Here is a 21,619-nt window from a genome sequence, read left to right as displayed (position 1 = left end):
GAGTCCAAATCACTGGAAGCCAGAGAAGCATAAAGGTCTGAGCCGTCTCGAAAACCCCAGGAGGAAGAGAGCTCACCCAAACTACTTTTTACGTGCCCCCTGCAATATTTGTCTCCTTAAGTGGCTTATCCGCTTGCCACAGCAGTCTTCCCAAACCTCTCCTGCCTTCTTCCAGCTTCCAACTCTCCGCCTCACTCTTGGGCCTCATCAGAGGACCTGCAGACAATACACAGACAAGCAAGCACCCCTTGCCCTCCTGCCCAGTACCCGTGTGCTCCCACCCACACACCTCTGCTTTCCTCAGGAAGGGGGAGTCTTATTACCCAAAGCCAGTCCCCTGGGTGGCCTTGGGCCTGAGGTTTCCAGGAAGGTCCTCAATCCAACACTCCCCGGCATCTTCAAACGGCCCTGTGGGGGCCCCTTCCCGGCTCAAGGCTCTCTCTGCTGTGCTCACAGCCAGACTTCAGGCAGACCTGAATCCAAACCTGCTGTCCCCTCTTCTTCACCTCCCTCTCTCTTCAATGCCTAACAACCGGGCCTCAGTTATGCCCTCCCCTCCCAACTGGCACTTCTCAGCACCCTTGGCTAGAAACATCATGCTCTCTGGGTTTTTCTCCAAACCTGTCTGGTTGCGGTCTTCCTGCTCCTTAAACACCACCCGGCCCTTAACGTTCCCATTCCTGGTTTTTGTCCTGACGCTCCAAGCACTTGTCATTACTAGCGACATAACAGAACCGGGGTTGGGGGTGAGGGGCGGTGTCTAAAACTGCAGAACCTTGTCGGGGCTGAGCTCCGTAAGGCCCGTTACTGGCGGCAGGGGCCCATCACCCCGGCAGGAAACAAGGGAGGACCCCCTTCTCCGCACTCGTCCCGTTCATCCCGCCCGCCCCAGGCTGACACACACGCTCACCTCCCAGTCTCAGCCCGCAGCCCCGTGCCTTCTCCTCGGTCACCTGTGCCTCAAACACGTGATGCCTTCCTTACCAGCATCTCAAACTGAAGTCCCTACACCCGTCTTCTTTCTCCAATGTTTTCTACTGCAGCAAACGGCACCACCATCACCTAGTTCCAAGGCGCAGGTCCTGATTCTCCCGGACCCTCCTTCGCCCTCACAAGCGTGCCTCCCGAACAGTTCTCATCCCATCACCGCCTTCGCTTAGGCAGTACACAGGGCCCACTGTGGGCCAAATACTGCTGCAGATATGAAGTGTACAGCAGCAAACAGCCAAGCTTAATCCTAGGAGGAGACAGGCAAATAAATAAAAGACCATTTCAGATGGTGATCTAATTTAGGAACCCAGCAGGGTGATGCCTGGGGCACTACTTCAGACAGGGAGGGTCACAGAAAACCTCTGAGGAAACATTTAAACTGAATCTGAATGACAAACAGAAACAAGTCTCTCACCCATTTGGGAGGCAGAGCGCTCTAGGCAGAGGGAGGAGCTCGAGGTAGAAAAGAGCTGGAGGTGTCGAGAAGCAGCGGGAAGGTCAAAGAGGCTGCAACTTAGGGAGCAAGGAGGCGGCCAGGTCAGAGGGGCCCACGGGAGGCAGGGGTCAGAGAGCCCTTGTTGGCCCCCACGAAAGCAATGAGAAGCTATTGGCTGGACAAAGACAACTGACATAATCCAATTTGGATTTTTAAAGACCATTTTAGCTGATAGGTGGAAAAATGATTTGGGAAGAGGGTAAAAATAGGGGATTAGAAAACCAGTCAGGAGGCTACTAATACAGTAGTCCAGATAAGGAGATGGTGCTTGGGATCGGAGAGAACAAATTCAGGATATATTTTGGACATAAAGTAAAAGAACTTGCTGGGAGATTCAACGTTGAGAGTGTGTGTGGGGGAAGGAATCTAGGGCAATTCCTAGATTCTTTTTAGGTATAATTTACATACAATATATGATTCAATCAGAATCGATGAATGCCTATCAAGACAGAGAACATTTCCATCACTCTAGAGAGTTCTTTCCTGTCCCCTCCCCCAGTCAAACCCTTTCCAGCCAAGAAGCAACCCCTGATCTGATTTCTAGTAGCATAGTTTTATCTACTCCAGAATGTGTTATAAATGGGATCATCCACTGTGTACTTTCTGTGTCTGGCTTTCCACTCAGATAGTGTGTGTGAGACTCATCCTTATTACACGTATTAGTAGTTTATTCCTTTTTATTGCGGAGTGGGGTTCCACTGTGTGTTTATCCAGTGTGTTTATCCAGTGTGTTTATTCATTGTCCCGCGGATGGACATCAGGCTATTTGCAGTTGGGGCAATCATGAAGAAAGCTGCTATGAACGTTTTTGTACAAGGCCTATATGTGGACAAGCATTTTCACCTCTCTCGGATAAGTACCTAGAAATGGAACTTGTAGATCACAGGGTAGACATACGTTCAACTTTTTAGGAAAGTTCTGTTTTCCCAAAGTAGTGGCATCATTTTATACTCTTCTCAGCAGTGTGTCTGAGTTCTGGCTGCCTGACTCGTAGCTGCTTTGCTTGAGTAATTCCACCTAGGCCACAGCCAAACTCATTCTTTCAGCTCTTCCAAGGACACCTTTCCTCCTTACCCCACCCGCTGTCTCATGCCATTTATCCATTCAACAAATATCCTGAAGGATGAGAAAAAGCTGGGCTGGCCTGAGGCATTAGCACTGTCCCCACGATGGGAAAGAGCACGGCACCTTCAGGAGAGTAAGAGAAAGTGAATGTGGCTGGAGGACGGCAAGCAAAAGCCGCAGGACAGGCGGTCAGAGGGGCAGGCAGGGGCTGGGGTATTCCGGGCCTTGAGAAACAGCATGGAGTCTGGAGTTTCTCCTAAGTGCTACATGAAACCGTTAAAAGATTTTTAAGTGGAGGAGACAGGTGACTGTTGACTATTCTAGGCCAAGTGGAATGAAGAAATAGAAATGGGGAGGCCATGGTAAGAGGCAGTCACAGTGTTCCAGGTAGGAGAAGATGGTGGCTCAGAGGGACAAATTCCTGCCAGATTCTGAAACAGCCCTGCCCGTGACATGGTGATGGATTAGATGTGGAAGGTGCTGAGAGAAAAGGGGGCTCTGACTGGAGAACTCGGTGGGTAGTAAAGCTCCTTCTGAAGGCGGGGAAATGGAGGCGTGTGTTTGTGAGGAATACGCGTTCAGCTTCGGACTGTGACGCTCAAGTTACTGGGGGGCTGTCCGAGCAGCAGCGTCAAGCAGGAGGTGGAGACGGTAGGAGAGGTCTGGCTGAAGGTATCAGCGTGGGGTCGTCGGTTTGTGGACAGTCAGGAAGCCTGGGAAGATCCGAGAGCGCTCGGGGAGTCCAGGGAAGGCCAAGGGTCAAGGAGAAAGGAGGAACGAGCCAACAGACGGGGAGAGGGAGCTGAGACAAGTGGGTGATGAGGACGTAAAGGGTCCTCTTGGAGGAGGCTCGGCGACCTTCTAAGTCAGGGTTACGTGTCTTGGGCCAGCACCTCGCACTCCCCCATGAGAGCACTCCTGATACACCTACTTAATTGCCCTTCTCTACTGGGCAGATATTTGAGGACATAAAAGCAATAGGCTGGGCAGGAACCAGCCCTGCTGCACTCCAGTGCCTCGGTACATAGCACAACGGGCAATGCTTGTTTAAGGACAACTACCGGGCTAGTGTCACCGAGAGGGGCTGCACTCCACACTGTGCCCGTATGGTTTGTCTATTTTACTTCCTTTTCCCAATGGCCCAAGGAAGGTGTAGCTCCATTTTACAGATGAGGAAACTGTGGCTCAGGGAAAATGCAGGTCACTGCGGATAAGTGACAGAGCCAGACTGAGGTCACACATCTTCCGTCACATGCTCTGCTGCCTCCATAAAGTGCCCGTCACATGGACCTTTACAGCAGAGTGCCCTCTCACGTTACTGCCAAAGGGACACAACTGGAAATGTCCGGGGAAGGAGCCCTGCTCCAAGAGTCCCTGCTGTTCTCAGGCACAGTCGAATAAGCTCAAAGTGATGCTTCACACTTAGGACGCTGCTAAAGCAGGAGTGAAGGCTTCCCTGAAACTGAGGCCTGGCGGTGAAAACTCTGGACTGCCAGGGCCTTAACTCTTGAATTCTGGTACTCAATTTTAGCCACAGATCAGAAATTTCCCCTACATCTAAAGGGCCTTATTCTAACTTCACAACTAATGCTAAATGTGGCAAAGAGCTTTTCCAGTCATCACTCTGGACCAAGACATAATCAGGATGAGATTAGGTCTCAGTGGGGCCTAAGAAACCAACACTGCGTATCTCTGTGAAAAGTAACAGTGGTACAATTTGCTCTGTCCATACTCTGCTTTCAAGACCGATGTGCTGTCTTTCCTCCGGCTTTTAAGAGTGCAACTACACAGGCTTTTCCTAAGTGAGTACATTAGCACCCAGAGACTTCCTTTCTTTTTCTACTCAAGAGCAACTGTGAAATATCAATCCTCTGGTGAGAGCACGGGTTGTGGTGGAAAGAACACTAGCCTAGCAAAGCACAGGGTCCTTGACCGTCAGTGTAAAGCCGCATAACTTAGGGAAAGTCTCCACCTTCTCAGCATCTTTCCTGAGTCGCAAAGCCAAAGGACTAGACTAGCCAATTTCTTAGGTTTCTTTCAGCTCTCCATATAACTCTATCATCAGAGCACAGAAAGAGTGGGTGAAGGCACGCAGGACGCCCGCCAGCAAGCTGGGAAAGGCCGGGAGGATGAGCTCTCTGGGCGATGGGAAGCAAAGACGGCCTGCCCGACCTGTACTGTTTCCTCCCCTGCCCAGAGCCCCCCCAGCTATCCCTGCTGCCTTCAACAGCCCCCCCACTCAAGTTCCACTCAGTCACTTCATTTGAAGCAATACCTTGAAGAGCGCTCTGCATACAGATGTTACTCATATTTATTTGCTGGCTTCATTTGAAGCTTTAACAAAGGATGATGATTTTAACACCCCAACCCAACTCCCCAACAAAGAAACATACACACGGCTAAAGGATGTTTCTAACAATGCCTAGCACTCACCACTATTTTAACACAACTCTACATTTTTTTATTGGAAAGATTTTTGAAAAAGCAAACAACATTCCTCTTTCATACCCTTTCCGAGGTACCGCTAATGATCTCTCTTAAGCTGTTTAGAGCTAGGTCCCCATTCACAAAGCATAAAGATATAAACAGAAGGCAGACTTCAATCAACCCACTTCTATTCTTTGGATTTACCTCTTCAGATGCTCAGGGCTAAAGCAAATTATTTACTTTGCTTAATGCCATTTTCACCTATCCCACAGATCCAGTTTGACTGCCCGGCTGGCAGAAAAGGCTTCAGAAGAGGCAACACTTTCATGACTCCTCTGAAGTAGCGTTCCCCGAGTCACTCATACTGTCTTTCTATTCTCTTCATAGCTGTTATCACCACCTGACATCCTTAGTTACTCCCTGTTCACAGTCTCGTCTCCAGAGCAGGCTCCTTCGCTATCTTGCCCACCACTGCATCTCCCATGCTTAGAACAGCGCCTATCAATACTTGTTAATGGAAATTAGAACACGACACACAGAAGACCTTCCTTAATCCACGTTCAGGGACATGATGTTCGAACATAGAACCATCTTCCAATCAGGCTGACAGTCAAGTGTTACGATGAACTCCCACACTTGCCTACAGAACAGCTTCCATGCACATACTGCAATACGAATATTTCCCCTTGTAGCTAAATGTTTTCTCTTTCTTAACTTCCCCACAACGAAGCATCAGATAACAAGCCACAGACAAACCAATAAATCACTTTACGGTTCATCTACCTGCTGGGTCATGTGCATTACTTACAAAGCAAACAGAGCTCCAGTACAGAAAGTCCTGACTGTGTTTGTCCCCACGAGAACCTTTTCGCTCACACTCTAGGTACCACAGGTATAAGAGGAATTTCAGCAGCCAAATAATAAAAAACTATCCAGTCTCAGTGCAAGGGAACCAAATCATTCACTACGAAAGCCTTGATTTCATTATACAATTGACCCTTGAACAACATGGGTTTGAATTATGCGGGTCACTTACCTGCAGATTGTTTCAGTAAATACCGTAATTTTATTTTCTCTTCCTTATGATTTTCTTAATAACATTTTCTCTATCTTTCTTTGTTATAAAAAATACAGTATATAATACATTTAACACAAAAAATACATGTTAACCGATTGTTTATGTTATGGTACGGCTTCCAGTCAACAGTAGGCTATTAGTAAAGGCTATTAGTAAAGTTTTTGGGGAGTCAAAAGTTATGTGCAGGGGAAGCCGGTTAGCTCAGTTGGTTAGAATGCGTTGCTCTTAACAAAGTTGCCGGTTCGATCCCCACATGGGTCACTGTGAGCTGCGCCCTCCACAACTAGACTAAAACAACTACTTGCCTTGGAACTGATGGGTCCTGGAAAAACACACTTAAAATAAATAAAAGTTACAAAAAAAATTTTTTTAAGTTATACGCAGATTTTCGAGTGTACAGATTTGAGTGTGCCAGGGGTTGGGGATCAGCATCGCTAATGCCCATGTTGTTCAAGGTCAACCATAATATATTTCAAACGTAAACTTTGATGTACAGTTCTGCTCCAACATAAATGGGCGTTGTTTTGCTTTATTTTGTTACTTTTACCTCCAGAAAAAGATAAGGAAGGCAGCAGAGTCAGAAGCCTCAGACAGATCTAACCAGCACTAAGGTGTCTTGAACACAAGTCCGTGAGGAAGAGCCTAAGGCATACTGGGAAGAGGGCTGTCTTTTGTAAACGTATCTTTCCAGTCTCATCTGGTCAAACTGAGAGCAGTCATCAGATAATGGGATTCCTGTGCACTATAAACCAGTAACAGACGAAGAGACAGCCCCTTCCACGTTATATCACTCTTTGAGCTGATAAAAGAAGTTTTCAGCTCAAGATAGAATGGCAGAACTGGGTATGAAAGAAACACCTTTTAGATTAAATCTCAGGTGCACTTGCAAAACTGGCCAGGTGTGGGGAAAGTGAAAGTTTAGAAAAACTCCCAGAGTGACTCACATGGCACAGTCACAAAAACCATGCTTTCCAGTATTTTGTCCAAGTCCAGATTTCAAGTTCACTATAACTTTAAAAAGGAAGGGGGGCACGGCATGAAATACGAATTCTAAGGCCAATCTACCAGGAGCAGGCACTGAGCTACAATGGGTCCTGGTAAGGGCTTTGTAGCCAAGGGGAGAGGATGCTCACATCCAAATCCTGACCCCTCGCTCACCCTATGACCTCTCGGGAAAGGAGACATAACTGACCTCTCAGGTCTACTGGGTGGATTTTGTAAGGCAACTCAAAATACCTTGGACAGAACTTGGCATACTGGATTAAAAAACAAACGAACACCCCACAAATGTTAGCATCCTTTCCCACCTATAAGAAGAGAAGATTAAACTCACCAGGAGAAGTCCACTCTCATTTCCTGATCTAAAAAGAAGTGATTTCTATTACACTCCATTCCATACCACTAAAAGGTTATAAAACCTAAACTATGTCTCCTGACACCTTACTATCTTGGCAACCTTCTTTCACACACATATACACCAATTACCTTTGTAGAATAACCTTTCCTGTAACACAAAGGTAAATGTACACAATAACTGTTACAATGTAACTACTAGGACGATTCTGCCCATCGTCCCCAAAGTCAACATCACCAGCACACCTCCCAATGCTGACACCCTTCTTGAAACCATGTTTGTACAGATGAACTAAAGTGATCTAAGAAAAACTATTACACCACATTAGGCACATGTCCTTCAAGCATCACAGGACTAGAAATTTAAGACAAAGACCCACTTCTGAGGCTGGTCTAAAAGGACTACCCAGTCAGAAGCACGGCCTAAGGCCCTCACACGCCATAAAAATCACTGACACTAATTGGGGTTCTTCAGCATCGAGAGAAGCATCCGGCTACCATTAAGGAATAAATTGGGGATGCAAATAATTAGTGCACCCTGAGGTGCTAGTTAATTCCACTAGCATGCCATTTCACAGTTGATATTAAGGAATTCCATTTTATCCCTTTTTGGAGAATACTGAAACTGGACATTTCAAATTAGCCAAATGCCAAATATCCTTTGAAAGAACTTGAAATAAATCCCTCCAAAATCCTTTGCATAGAAAAATCTTGAAACTCCTTGGAGCCAACAATACACACTGACCCAAACACACCTGCATTATCCACAGCTCCAAGTAATCAATGTTCTCTGAAATCTTTTTCCTGTTAACTTCTTGCATAAAGACAAAAAATATAGGGCACATTCAACATAGGCTAGAATATAACAAACTTTCTGAAAAGCACAGAACATCTGGAATCTGAGAAAAAACTGTACCCTGACCAAGTTTTATGCTCTGTTGGAGAAGGAAGGGGCTGGAAGCTAAAAAGTGAGACAGGATTTTAAAAGCCAGGTTAAGGTACAGCCTTTATTTCTCAGGAAGGTAGCCTCTGGCTAAAACAAAAGCACAAGATAAGTGAGACAAAAACAAAACAAAACTACCCGAAACGCCTGTAATGTCTTGACCTGGAAGAGTCCTCATTTAACAGAGGAGGAAACTGGAGCCTTGGGAGGGTAGGTAACTGGCGAGGGATAGTTGTTTGGTAGCAAAGCGGGAAGTAGATTCCTGGTTTCCAGGTCGGACTTCAGTGCAGTTTCCCACTGTGGGAAGCTGCCACCCCATGTAAGATGCTTTACAAAACTCTTCACTGAGGCTGTTAACATAAGGGTCCAATTATCATCCAAGATCTGCCTGTTAGATAATAGCTCGAAAATTCCATCCATTTTACAGCAGTTACCAGAGTCATCTAATCTTTGAGAGGACCCCCCCCCAAAAAAAAAACAACCCAAAGAGGAAAGGGGAGGGCATCCTAATTTCTGTCTGTCCCCTGAAGGCAAACTAAAGGGTTTTCGAGTATCCACCATCACAAAAAGTCAATAATGTACCCCATCGGCCCAGGCAGGCGGCCGCTGCTCGGCACCGCTCCCCACTCCCCCGCCCCAGCTCCCTAAATCCCACTCCCAACCCGGCGCACGGGAGACATTCCACCTCCCGCCGCCGCCAGAGCGGGCTGGGCCGGATCAGCCACTCTCCTTCGACACCACTTTCCACCCAACGAGGGACGGGGAGCTGCAGGCCTCCGGCCCCAAACGCGCGCCGGCACCGGGAGACCACCGGATCCGACACCCCGCCCTGCTCACCGCGGCCCGGGAGGGGGAGAAAACCCCACGCAGGAAGTGCATCCTGCGCTGCACTCCCCGCCCAGCGCTCGGACCTCGCGCCCCGCCAGCGGGGACCCGCCCTCCGCCCCCAACACGCGAGGAGCGGCCGCGTCCACATGGCTTCAGGTGTGCGCCAGGCAATGAACGCGCCGCCGTCCCCGCCGCGGGCGGGCGCGCTCCGACTCCCGGACGCCCCGGAGCCGCTCGCGCCCGCCCGGCCGGGCCCTCCGCGCCCTCCGCCCGGCCGTCCTGCCGCCAGTCTCGCCCCGGCCCGCGGCGAAGAGGCCAGCGCAGCTGGACCCCCGAGGCGGCCGGGGGCCCGGGGCGGGCGCGCTGACCCCGCCGACACCCAGGCGCCGCCGCTCGCACCGCCCGCTCGGCACCGAGGCCGCGACGAGCAGGTAGCGTCCCCCCGGCGCCCCCAGACTCGGGCCGGCGCCCAAGCCGCGCGGGACTCCCAGGCCAGCCCGAGACCCTCAGCGCCCTGATCCCGGGCCTGGCCCTTTCCCCCTCAGCAGCGCGAGGCCAGGCCCGGCCGCTCCTCGCCGCGCTCCAGGTCAGGCCGGGCCGTTCCCCCCAGCACCCCGAGTCGCAGCCTCGGAGTCCCGGGGGCTCAGCACTCCCGGCTCGGGCCAGGCAAGGACCTCTGCCCCCAAGCCCCGAGGCCGCACACCCCGGCGCGGCTCCCACCTCTCAGTCCTGCCCCCCGCCCCTCCCCCCCCGGCCGGGCGACTGTTACCTGCGGGAGCCCCCCGCCCGGTCCCTCGGCCTCGGCCGGGGGCGGGCGGGGAGGGAGCGGCGGCGGGCGGCGCTGCGCGGGGTGGGGGTGGGGGAACCTCCGCCGCCTCCAGCTCGGGCGCCCGGGCCGGCGGCGGAGCGGGCCGGGGCAGCGGCCCCCCGAGGCTCGCTCCGGCCCGCGCGCTCGCTCCCCGGTCGGGCGCGCCTCAGGGCGGGCTCCCCCGGCGGAGGCCGCGGCCGCCTCGCAGGGGCCGAAAGCGGCTCGGCTCGGGGTTTTTTCTCTCCATTCTCCCAACACACAGGAAATAACAGAGCGTCAGGTGACGGCGCGCGGCCAATGAGGACGCTCTGGGCCGCGGCGCGCGGGCGGGCGCGCGGCGGGGGCGGGGCGACGGGGGGCGGGGCCGGCGGGCGCGCGCGTGCCCACCCGCGTGCGGCGGCGCCGAGGCCTGCGCGCGCCAGGCCGGGGCCGCGGAGACCCCCGCCCGGCGGCCGGGGTGCGCGGGGTTCCCCTTGGCAGTTGCGGGGCGCAGCGCGCGCCTCTCGCCGCTCGCCCAGTGCTAGCCTGGCCCGCGGCTCTCGGCGGTCCGTCCCGGGAGTGGCCGTGAGCCAACTTTCTGGGGAGTTGGTGGCTCGGAATCACGCTGGGATGTCTGGAGTTCCCTGGAGCCTCCAACGCCAGAATCGCGCTTCTGGCAGCCCGGGGAGCCCGCGGGGCCAAGGCCTGACCTCTTCCCGGTAACCTGCTTTACAGTAGGGCCGGGCATGGGGGCGGCTTTTGCCCGCCAAACGCCCTCAGGGCCCGGGAGGCCTGGTTCCTTTGCCGCCTCAGCCCCGTGGCCCCGTGTCCTTGGATGAATGACTTGGGGCTTCAGTTTCCTCCGCTTTTATTAAGCGAGGAGTGGGGAAGCCCACCAACCTCACAGGTAAAATAGATGCTCACCAAACGCCGGTTGTCCTCGCCTTGCAGGCAGCATTAAAACCTACAATGCCTGGTTGGCTGGATCCAGAGTCCAGAATTAATTTGGAGATAAGGTGGAGGATTCGTGGTGCCAAGGCCTCAGGCTGTTCCCAGACTTCCTTTGCAAATCTCCTGTATGTTTTATGGAGCCACGGACGGGCTTGTTTTTTTTTTTTTTTTTTTTTAAAGAAAATCTCAGTTGCAGAACCACCACTGAGATGTTTGTGCTCTGTGACCCACTGCTTTCAAAAGTGAGGCCAGTGAGGATAGGAGGTGTTTGGAGGGTGTCATCCTGCCTGTGACTTCGCCAGGTTCCCCACTCTGGGCCTCAGTTTCCCATTGGTACAATGGGAACAGGAGACAGTTTGGACTGGATGCCCCTAATGTTGGCCAAACTTGCTGAGTCTAAAGTAGGCCCCCATCTGCCCTAGATGTTGGAGTAGTTCCTTTCCTGAAGCAACCCACTTGAATTTAAATTGGAGTTGGAAGAGTGCTTTGGGCAGCAGGTGGAGGCTGATAAGAACCAGGTGTGGCCTGGGGCCCAGATTTCGGTATATTTGAGGTACACAGCTCCCCAGGGCCTGGCTCTACCCTTTTCACCTCTCACCCCACCTAGCCAGACACATTAACACTTTGCCTTGCCTCAGGCCACCCAAGGAGGGTCCTGGCTGTAGCCACACCTGGCCCCAACATAGGGATCCTAGACAGGGCCAGAGTTGATTCTGGCATCGCAGGAGGTGAGTGGGGAAGGCAGTGATTTCTCCGGGCATTTGTCCAGTCTCACAAAGTGGGGGCCGGCTCCAATGCAGGTCAGGGCTATTCTGGGAGACTTGGTTCCCAACACCTCCTGCATGTCAGGCAGGGTGCCCGTCTCTTCCGGGGCAGAGCTGAGCAGGCCGCCCGGCCCTGCCCTTTGGCTGTTTCCATTGTTCTGTGAGTTTCATTTTCAAATTCTTTGGCACCAAGTCTTTTAAAAGACCAGTGCTAGCTTCTGCTTGGATCAGGGCGGCAGAGGGAAAGATTGGGGGGGACCCTCAGCACAGATCCGTGTTTTCTGGACAAACATGGAAGGAAGCAGGAGACCTTCCTGAACCCTGGGTGTTGAGGGCACCCTCAATTTCTCGAGAACCCATGAAGCAAAGGGAGGCCTTTTTCCTTACAGTCTCCTGCCCTGTCATTCCTCCCATCCTTTCCCCTCTTCCTCAGCTCACTCAGGTTTCAGACTGAGGGACTGGAACGCGAAACGCATGGTGAAAAAGGGAAAGAATGCAGTCAGATAACTGGAGTCCAAGCTCTTGTATGCTCCTGCCTCCTGTGCTGGGATTGACCCTAAAGCCCCCTTTGGGCCCTGATGAAACATTGCCCAACCGACCTCCACCTGGAAACTTATAATCCTAGGGCCAGGCCAGCCTCTGCTTCTTCACCCCTGGCGGCCTGTCACTTTCCCTTTTAGTACCATGTGGAAAAAGAACGTGTGTCCATGTTATGGCCAACAGACACTTTGGGAGTACTCTTGGGCTGTGTGGCCTCAGACAATTTACTTCACCTCTTTGAACCTTGATTGCCTCAGCTTTAAAATGGGGGTAATATGACTCATAACATAGGTGTTATGGGAATCTAGAGATTTTCATAAAAAAATTCAGGTCAGGCACTTATTAACAACAGCTACAGTTCTGTGAAATGGACACAATATGACACACGAGCAGACTGAGGCTCAGAAAGGTTAAGTCACTGCTCAAGATAGCACAGTGGTCAGAGCTCAGGAACTGGGAACCCCCTCCTCTTTGATCACAGGACCACCTTCCATTGTTCTCTCATTGTCTCATCTGCCAGAATCCTGGGTTTCCTTCCACACTTTAAGAGAAAGACAGATTTGTTGTTGTTTTCTTGTCTCCTAACCCAGTCCACTCGAAAAATACTTACTGAAGTCAATCAGGGGTTTCAATTCCAGAATAAAATGAATCCTTTCCCTCCTTCTCTGGCTTAAGAGATGGCTTTTGGAAACCCTGTGTCACTCCCTTTTATTACAAACTCCTCTGCCCTCCTCCAGGCGCCTGGGCCACTCCGGGATTACAGATGGAGCCTTCCGCCTCTAGGTCACTGATTCCGCTACCTCACGTCAGAGCCGATTGATTGAGGAGACTGGCCCTGCTCGGCAGATCAGTGACTTGTGCGAAGTGAGCCGGGTGTCTTGCCTGCAGCGGCAGGCGGATGTCCTTCCTCTCACTCACTGGCTCTCTTGAGCACACGTGCAGCCCTCACCTTTCTCCTTCAGGGCCCCAGCTCTCCTTCCTCTCCTCCTGCGAGCTCGAGCACATCAACAGGGGGGCCTGGAATTCCAGCTCCCAGTCCTCCAGGCAACTGACAAAAGCCTTGGCTTAACAGAGTGGGGAATCCCCCACAGCATCCTGCAGCGCCTGTCCCAAGCCAGGCACTCCCCCCCCCCCAACACACACACACACAAAGCGGATGGATGTGGAGTGCACCAACAGCTCGGGTGGCCTGATCTTTTGTGCAGCGCCTCAATTCCACACCGAGCACCTGCTGTGTACTAAGCTGTCAGCCCTGATGGAGAGGGCATAGGGGCTCAGAATAAGTCTTTCTGGGGCAAGGTGAGGGCCAGCTCTAAGGCTCAGGGGGGCAGGGGAGACTGCAAACAGAGGGCCAGGGAATAAGCAAGACTTAGCAGTATGGGGCAGGCACCTGCTCTTCCCAGGAGGGCTGTGCCCAGTGCAGGGCTAGGGGAACGACAGGTGAGGCTGGGGAGGAGGGCAAGGGTGGGATCCTGCAAGGGCTGTGTGCCTGTGACATGCTTGGCATGAATTTGTATCATAGGGTCTCACAGTGACCTCTGTGCGGGAGGTTCGCCCCTCAACCCTGCCCTCCACCCCATTCTTCCAGGATGGAAGGTGTGGCTCCTTCCTCAGCTCCCATTGGGCTATTTGTGTGACTAGGTCCATCTCTCCCATGGTACTGTGAGCATTTGCAGGGCAGACACCTCTGCTTCCCTGGGGTCTCCAGCATCCTCTGCAGGGTATGAAACCATATCCATAAAAATGATAACATTAAAATGAGGATACAGCCCAGAGGAATGCAGGCTTACCATGAACAGACACTGTGTTTACAACAACCTGATGAGGTTGGTATTGTTATCACCCCCACTTTATAGATAGGGCCACTGAGGCACAGAGAGTTTGAGTAACTTGTCCCCAGTCACACAGCTTGGAAGAGGCCAAGCTGGGATCTGAATCCAGGTCCTTAGAGGTTGTACTCTTAACACCACGCTTCCCAGCACTTGGTAAACACTGAAAAGATGAATGGATACAGACAGTTGGTGGGTCCCAAAGTCTGTCAGTGGACCGGGAAAGAGACGTCAGAGGACAGCAGGGTCGGCGCCAGCCTCTCCCCACAAGTAGCATGCTAAAGCCCTGGAGACTGGGCAGTGTGCAGATGGTGGGCTCTCGGACCCCATGCCTGGAAGACCACGGCCTGCCCAACACGTGGCAGTTACTGTGTGTCTTCCCACAGGTGAGCAGAGAGAGGACACGGGAAGAGACACAGCTGAATGGCTAGACGCCCTGCAGCCCGGCCGCATGGGAGACCACCCCCCAACCCACTCGGCACTCCTGCCACTGTGGCATGACTCTCCCTGGGCAGCCCCTGGCATGGTGGCCCAGCACAGGTCACTGAGCTAGGGGCTCAGCTTGGTCTCACCAACGTGTGTCTGAGTCTGAATTTCTTCTGGGAATTGTAGTGGGTGGGAGGAGTGGCCGAGTGATCTACCTGCTTCAGGGAGTTGGGTCCCTTACCTAGGTGACCCCATTCACTGCCCCCAACCACCTTATGAGGCAGGGATTGTCATCTTCATTGTCCAGACAGGAAAGGGACAGCGAGGTTAAAGAGACTTGCCTGCAGTCGCACAGCCCGCAAGCAGAAGAGCTGGGCTCTGAACTCAGCCTCCGGGCTCGAGCCCCCACTGAGTCACTTATTTAACTACAAAGAGTTAAAGTGAAAATGAAGTGATCTAACCATAGTAGTGAGAAAGGCATATTCTAAGCACTTCACCTGCCTTAACTCACGTAACCCTTACAACAGCCCTATGAGGTGGACTATTACCACGTCTTGCAGATGAGGAAACTGAGGCCCAGAGCAGCTAGGAGGGGGCAGAGCTGGAATCTGAAGCCAGGCAGAAGAGGCGGCAGAGCTGCATCGCTTTATCACAAGATAACAATAGGGAGGTTCCTTTCCATTGAGATTATTTCTGCTTGAAAGCTCAAGACTTTTAGCCCCATCTCTGTTGGGCTCCGCGGGAAGGCAGTGCCGCATGCTGAGGCATGCTGGGAAAAGACTTTGTTCCATCCTGTTTTGTTGACATGCTCTTCATTTTAAGCCTGAAACCCAAGCTTCCTGCGAAGAATTCAAACCGGGGAGAAAAACGCGGCCATGATACAGCCACCACTTCCTGAGCCTCCAGTGTTCCCTGTGCTGGGGGCTCTGTGTGTGTCCTCGCACTTAACCTTCACAGCACCCGAACAGCCCCCACTTCACAGCTGAAGAAGCTGAAGCCCAGAATTGCTAACAAGACGCCCAAAGGCACAGTCCTTGAGGATTCTGGCCTTTCTGACCACATCGGCTGCACACCCCTCCAGGGAAAAGGAGGTGAGGTCTTGTTTGTTAGGCTTTGACGGAATTTCTTCATATGGGAATTGCTTCTGCTCATCTGCCACAGGTTGGTCCCTCAGTGTCATGATTCCTGGGCCACCGGGAAGGCACCAGGACACAGGTGCAGAAATGCAGAGCTGGATGTTGCCTTCTCCGTCAGGGAAGCTGAGAAATGCAGACATGGATGTTCCGTGCAGTCCATCTCTCCCTCCAGTGACTCAGGAATGGCTGCCCCGCCACCAAGGTGATTGTCTTCTGGAAACAGCCACACTATGTGAGGTTCCTCATCACTGCCCTGCATCTCCCTGCCAGCTCATGAGGACAACTGCCAAGGCACATGATTTCAGGGGAACAGAAAACAGCTGAGTTGATGGATTCTCCAACTCCCAACTGGTCCTCGGGACTGCAGCCCCTATTCCCAGCCCACCCAGCCCTGCAACAGGTTCCTCACAGTTACCCTGACCCCGTTCCCCGGCCCAAAGCTTTCCAATGGGTCCCAAATGGCTTCAGAATTCAAATAGATTCTCATCCACCTGGAACGCAAAGTCCTCATCTGGCCCCAGCTCACCTCTCCAACTTTCTCTCACATGTCCCATTCTGCCTCTTGCCAAACCAAATGAGTGGTGTTCCTGCCATATGCCTGTCTGCGCCCCGAAGCGGGAAGCCCTTCCCTCTCCCCTACAGATTGAAATTATACCCTTTATATGCTCTTTCAAGTCTTACTCAAATGCTGCCACCTCCACGAAATCTTACCTTAATATTCATCACAGATTCATTCAACAAATATCAATTGAGTCCTTATCGTATGCTAGGCATTGAGCCCAAGGGTCCAAGTTGTCATGGAGCCTACAGTCCCATGGGGCCATTAGAAGGAACAAATCATCACATAATCATTTGGTAACAGCTGTGACACACATTAGTAAGAAAGCGTGGAAGGTGCACAGAGGATGAATAATGGGACCCTAGGTCTTGGGGATCCAGGACATTTGAGCTGAGACAGGAAGTAGCCATGTGATGAGTTTGGAAGAGAGCTCCAGGGGCTGGGCCAGCATGAGCAAAGGCCCTGCGGCAGGAGGAAGCAAGCAGATTTCCAGGAAGGGAAAGGAGGCCTGTGCAATTTAAATGAAACAAAAAGCTGGAGATGCAGATGGAGCAAGACAGTGCAGGCCACAAAAATCTTGGGGACTTTATCTCAAGGGCAAAAGGGGGAGCCACTGAAGGCGTCCAAGCAAAGGAAACCGTCAATATTCATTTATACCGACCCTTTCAGCTGCCCTGTGGCCGAACATCTTCTGAAAAGCCCAGGCTTGGCATCCGGCCAACCCTGAGCCTCGGAGATCTGGTCATTTGGGTGTGGAGTTTTCAAGTCCTTCTTCCTGGACCGAACTCTCAAGGGCAGGGCCGGCTTCTGTTTCTCCCACATCATCCCCAGAATATGGGGCTGCTCCAAATACATTTGAGGGAACAAACTAACAGATAGGAGGAGACACTTACCAGCATTTCCCCTGGAAGGGGCCAGGCTGCCTGAGAGGCCTTCCACGTTCTCTGGAAATCACAAAATTCAAGGGTTTTAGTAAGGCCACTACCCGGGAGCCCCTGAGAGCAGAACCAGCACCCCACTGATGTCCATGCCCATCATCCAGCGTGACACCACACAGACGTCTGTCTGCCTGTGAGCGTCTCATGAATGGTGAGAAACAGAACCAAAAGCCCCCAACAGCTATAAGGTGCTTTGGCGTTTACAAAGCACATTTCACATGAGTAGTCTCATCTAGGGTCAACCCTCTCAGGTAGGTATGGTTACGGCTCCGTTTTACAGATGAGGAAACTGAGGCCCAGGAAAGGGAGGGTCCCCGGCAAGTCATGGCAAAGCCAAGAAGCTGACAACAGTTTAGGCTATTATGGCCCCTAAGGGGTTAAGAAAGCTTTCCAGAAATTTCTTTTAAAAATATTTTCAAGTGACATATTTCATCAGAATGTCTGTCACGCCAGCAGTGGGAGCCAACACACCAATTCTCGCAGGCTGATCCCCCTACAGTCAGATCCCCACACTCAGGCTGGCAGCTTGGCCCAGGGTACAGGAGGGGCCTAAGTGGTGAGTCCTGGCTCCCTGGGCTTGGTGCCGGCACACAGTGGGTGCTCAGTAAACATGGAGTGTTCCAGGGAAATCTGAGCTGATTTGAGGGGACAACAATAGGAAATGTTCGAACAGCTGTCATGGATGCTGAGCACCGTGCTGAGTTACTTGCATTAACTCAGCTCGTCCTCACAATAAGCCTATGAGGTGAGTGTACAGTTATCCCCACTTTTAGGTGTGGAAAGTGAGGCCAGAGCAATAACTAATTAGCCTGTGATCACACAGCCGGTGAGTGGCAGATCCCGGATTTCAGCCCACGCAGGGCTCTTAAGCCAACCGCATGCCCTGGCTGAGTGAAGGTGGACAGAAACCTCCAGGGCAGAGGGAACAGCGACTGTGCATTCCTCAAGGGCCGGGACCATGTGCATCGCCCGTCCCCTGCACACCAGATGACCATTATTCCCATTCCCCATAGATCCCGTGTGGGCATGACAAGCTGGCACGGTAACCACCTCATGACACATGTCGTATCTCGCCAACCTCCCTCCCCAGTGGTCTCTGGGCTCCCCTTACCTGTCCTGCCTCAATGGGCTCCCAGCATTATCACCTGCCTCAGCTCTTTTTGGGTCATAGGTGAGGGATAAAAAGGAAAGGGAGGGTTGAGGGTGAAGCAACCTTGAGTGAGTTCCCTAAGTTCCCAGAGCCTCAGCCTTTTCATCGGTAGAATGGGGACAATGACATCATCCACCAGGAGGGCTGCGTCATGCCAGTGCTAAGTCAGTGACCTCAAACCTAAGTGTTGTTTCCATTATCCTGACCCCACTCGTCCCTGCGATCACCCAGCACCGACCGTAGAACAAGGAGTGAGCGCTCTGTGCGATTCCAAAGCTTGTGCTGAGGAGAGGAAGGAGAATAAATGAACTGCCCGCCTGGGTCTTCTGGGGCGACTCAGCCTCACAGCCAGGTGTGGGCTGGAGGTGGCCCCTAGCCCTCCATACGCCCACTCCCAGGGCACTCCCCAAACATGGTGCATGTTGAATGGCGTTGGGACAGCCTTTGCTTTCAAGGGGTCTCCCGGGAGCCACCACCCTGCTGGACCCTCTCTGCCCCCTATCCTGCCCCCATGAGGTGTGCTGGTCAGGGCAGGAGGAGCAGTGGGAAGGCACCGAGGTGGTTCATCTGTGGGCTGATTGAGGAATAGAAGGGAAGAAAGCATCCTTTCTGGAAAAATCAATGGGCAGATGATACCGCCCAAGTCGCAACCTACATGGAAGCTATCCAAGAAAATCCAAAAGACAACAGAATCACATCCCCTTTCAGCAGCTGGGGACCTGAGAGGTGAGGGAACCCAAACCACCGTCCTACAGAGAGGAAAACCAAGGTCCAGGGCAGGGACCACGACTGGCTCAGGGCCCCATGTCAGTGGCTCTGCCACGTGTGAGGGGTGTCCAGCCCCAGCTGGCCTACATGCCTCACTCTCAAGCCATCCAGTTCCCTCTGGCCTTGCCCACACTACCAAGGTGCCAGAGAACACCCAGCCTCACCCAGAAAAACACCAAATCTCTGGGGTTCTTCCCTGCATGCTTTTGGCTTCTGGGATGCCCTGTCCCCCACCCCTCCCACTCTCACACTCACACACGTTAGGCAGAGTGGGGGGGAGACTGTATTCAATAAGCTTCTACACAGTTATGCAATTAGAACAGAGCCTGCCTAACTCACAGTAAATGCTCACAAATGTTAGTTATTCTTACCAGGCATGATTACCATCCCCATTTTACAGCAAGGGAAACTGAGGCTCAGAGGGATTGAGTGATTTGTCCATAGACACTAGGTGTTAGATCCTTCACTTTCCTGCGCTGACTTTTCTTTAAGCTAACAATAAATTGAGTTCCCCGAGGAGCCAGGATCTGGGCTGACTGCTTTGTGAAAATTATCTCACGTAATCTTCGCCACAGCCCCTATGACTTTAGGTACTGTTATTACCCCACAAGACCAAGGATCAGAGAGGGCAGGCCACTTGCCTGAGGCCACACAGCTGGTAAATGGCAGAGCCAGGGTTGAACCCGGACAGCCTGGTCCCCGCTGTGCTGCCATCTCGGTCGGGGATGGATTAAGGGGAGTAACCATCCAGGCCTCTTGCTGGAAATTCCAGTCACCTCAGGTTCTAGGCTGGAGAAGCTGCTCCAGGAACCCTCACAAAGTCAGGGACTAGGCGTTTCCCGGCAACATTGGCCCCAGATCAGAGTGTTGGCCCCACTCCTGGACCCCTGGACTGGAGTCCTGAGACTCCAGATTAAAAGAAGACCCAGGGCTGGCCCTTAAATTCAAATATGGGGCCACACCACAAGGCCAGCCTGAGAGGCTTGACTCTGGAGGAGCTAGAACAAGTCAGCTTTGCAGGATCCTAGAGAACTGTCTGAGGTTCTAAGACATGAACGCCTCTGACAGGCGAGTGTGCAATGACCAAGATGTTTGTGTGAGACCTGCCCACTCTGTCATCAAGTCAGGTTCTCCCTTCCTCCAGAACTGGCTCCCACTGCCAAGAGAAACAGGGCTCCCTCTCCCCCTTTCTCTCCCTGAGCTTCGGCCATATGAGGTGACCAGCCTTTTACACTCTGAAGCTCTGCTCTTGCTCTGCCTTTCGATGGTATACCCTCCCCTGCCTTTGCCTAGCTAACTCCTACTCATTCTTCAAGGCCTTCAAATGCCACCTCCTCTCTGAAGCCCCTCTTGATTGCCATCAGAATTCACAGAGATACCTCAGGGAGAACATTTTTCATCGTCCTTCTAGTTGCTGGTACAGCCAGCAACCTAGCTGCACTAGCCAGCAACTACAGCTGCACCCGCGGTCTCCTTTGTACCCACGACAAGCCTGTAGGTAGAGGTTACGACTCCCAGGTCACTGCCTTTTAAAACTGCAGCTCTGAGAAACTAAGTAACTTGCCCAAGGTCATGCAGCTAGAAAGTGGCCAGGGAAGATTGTCACTCAGGGCCATCTGACTCCAAAGCTCCTGGGGTCCATCAGATTAAGGGCACCCAGAGGGAGGGAGCTGCTGTGCTTCTCCTATCTCTGTATGCCTGGAGGGTGCCAGCTCCAAGTGGGCAGACTCTGTGAAACTGGGCTGGGTAATGTGAGCTGATTGGCCAGCTGGCCCTCGCTATGGCTCCCGCCTGGTGCTCCCAGCACCTCTGGCCAGGAGGGTCTCGAGCCCAGGCCTGGAATACACCCAGCACCTCAGCCTTGGGCAGAGCCTATCCCCTTTTCCTTCCTCTTCCATCTGGCACAGGAAGCTCCACGGGGCACCGAGCTGCGAAGACCAGGCGGGCAGCTGTTCCTCACACACGGCCCCTGCAGTGTTCTCTGGCTCCCCTATGCAGGTTGGCATGTGAGCCCAGGACCGGAAGGAAATGCCAGGGTACATAAAAGAACCTACCACCAATTTCTGAAGGGAGGGACATTATTGAGCCACGTGAGGCTCCCCAGAAAGGGAGACATCCCTCTCATGGGCATAGCTGCGGCTTATCCCCACGTCAGGCTCCATGGGGAAAAATCCCCTTTGGGTGGGTTTGCCAAAGGCACTGAGCCCATCACGCCTTCCAGGATATGGGGCGTGGTGACCGTTCCATTCTGGTGGCCCACCTTCCTAGGGGATCTGCAGGTTTAGATTTGCTTCCCTGGCTTCCAGGCACAAACCTCAGCGCTCAGCTCTGGGCAGGGGCCAGAATCGCTGAGAGGATGCCTTAAAAGTCCCAGTACCCAAGTGACCACAGTGTGGTCAGTGCTATGAGAAGGGGAATGGGGGTGGGAATGGTGCAGGACCCAGCTTATCCAGGTGAAGGGCAGGGTGGGCTTCCTGGAGGAGGTAAACTGAGGCGAGAAGGACTTGATGTAGCAAAAGAGGCAGTGAGGTCAAGGTGAAGAGCCAGCTTCCAGGCAAGGAAGACAAGAGCGAGGGCCACAACTCGAGGAT

General features: G+C 52.7%; 1 protein-coding gene across 4 annotated transcripts in view; it reads right to left on the bottom strand.

Moving 5' to 3' along the window:
• The window catches only part of TCF20 (transcription factor 20), a 160,602-nt gene that overhangs the window by 82,718 nt on the left and 56,265 nt on the right, over nucleotides 1-21,619 (bottom strand). For 2 of the 4 annotated variants that reach the window (XM_081060129.1, XM_081060126.1), the window contains exon 2: nucleotides 17,066-17,116. The exons of 1 other annotated variant lie outside the window; for it this stretch is intronic. In XM_081060129.1, coding sequence (XP_080916255.1) covers nucleotides 17,066-17,071 — 6 coding nt within the window. In that variant the 5' untranslated portion in view covers nucleotides 17,072-17,116. Of the gene's footprint in view, nucleotides 1-9,949; nucleotides 10,223-17,065; nucleotides 17,117-21,619 lie in introns of those variants that run through there. One more of the 4 variants, XM_081060128.1, reaches the window with a different exon arrangement.

The sequence above is a fragment of the Rhinolophus hipposideros genome (genome assembly GCF_964194185.1).
Source record: "Rhinolophus hipposideros genome assembly, chromosome: 9".
Classification (NCBI taxonomy): domain Eukaryota; kingdom Metazoa; phylum Chordata; class Mammalia; order Chiroptera; family Rhinolophidae; genus Rhinolophus; species Rhinolophus hipposideros.
The sequence above is the reverse complement of the archived record's forward strand: the minus strand, read 5'-3'. Positions and strand labels throughout refer to the sequence as shown.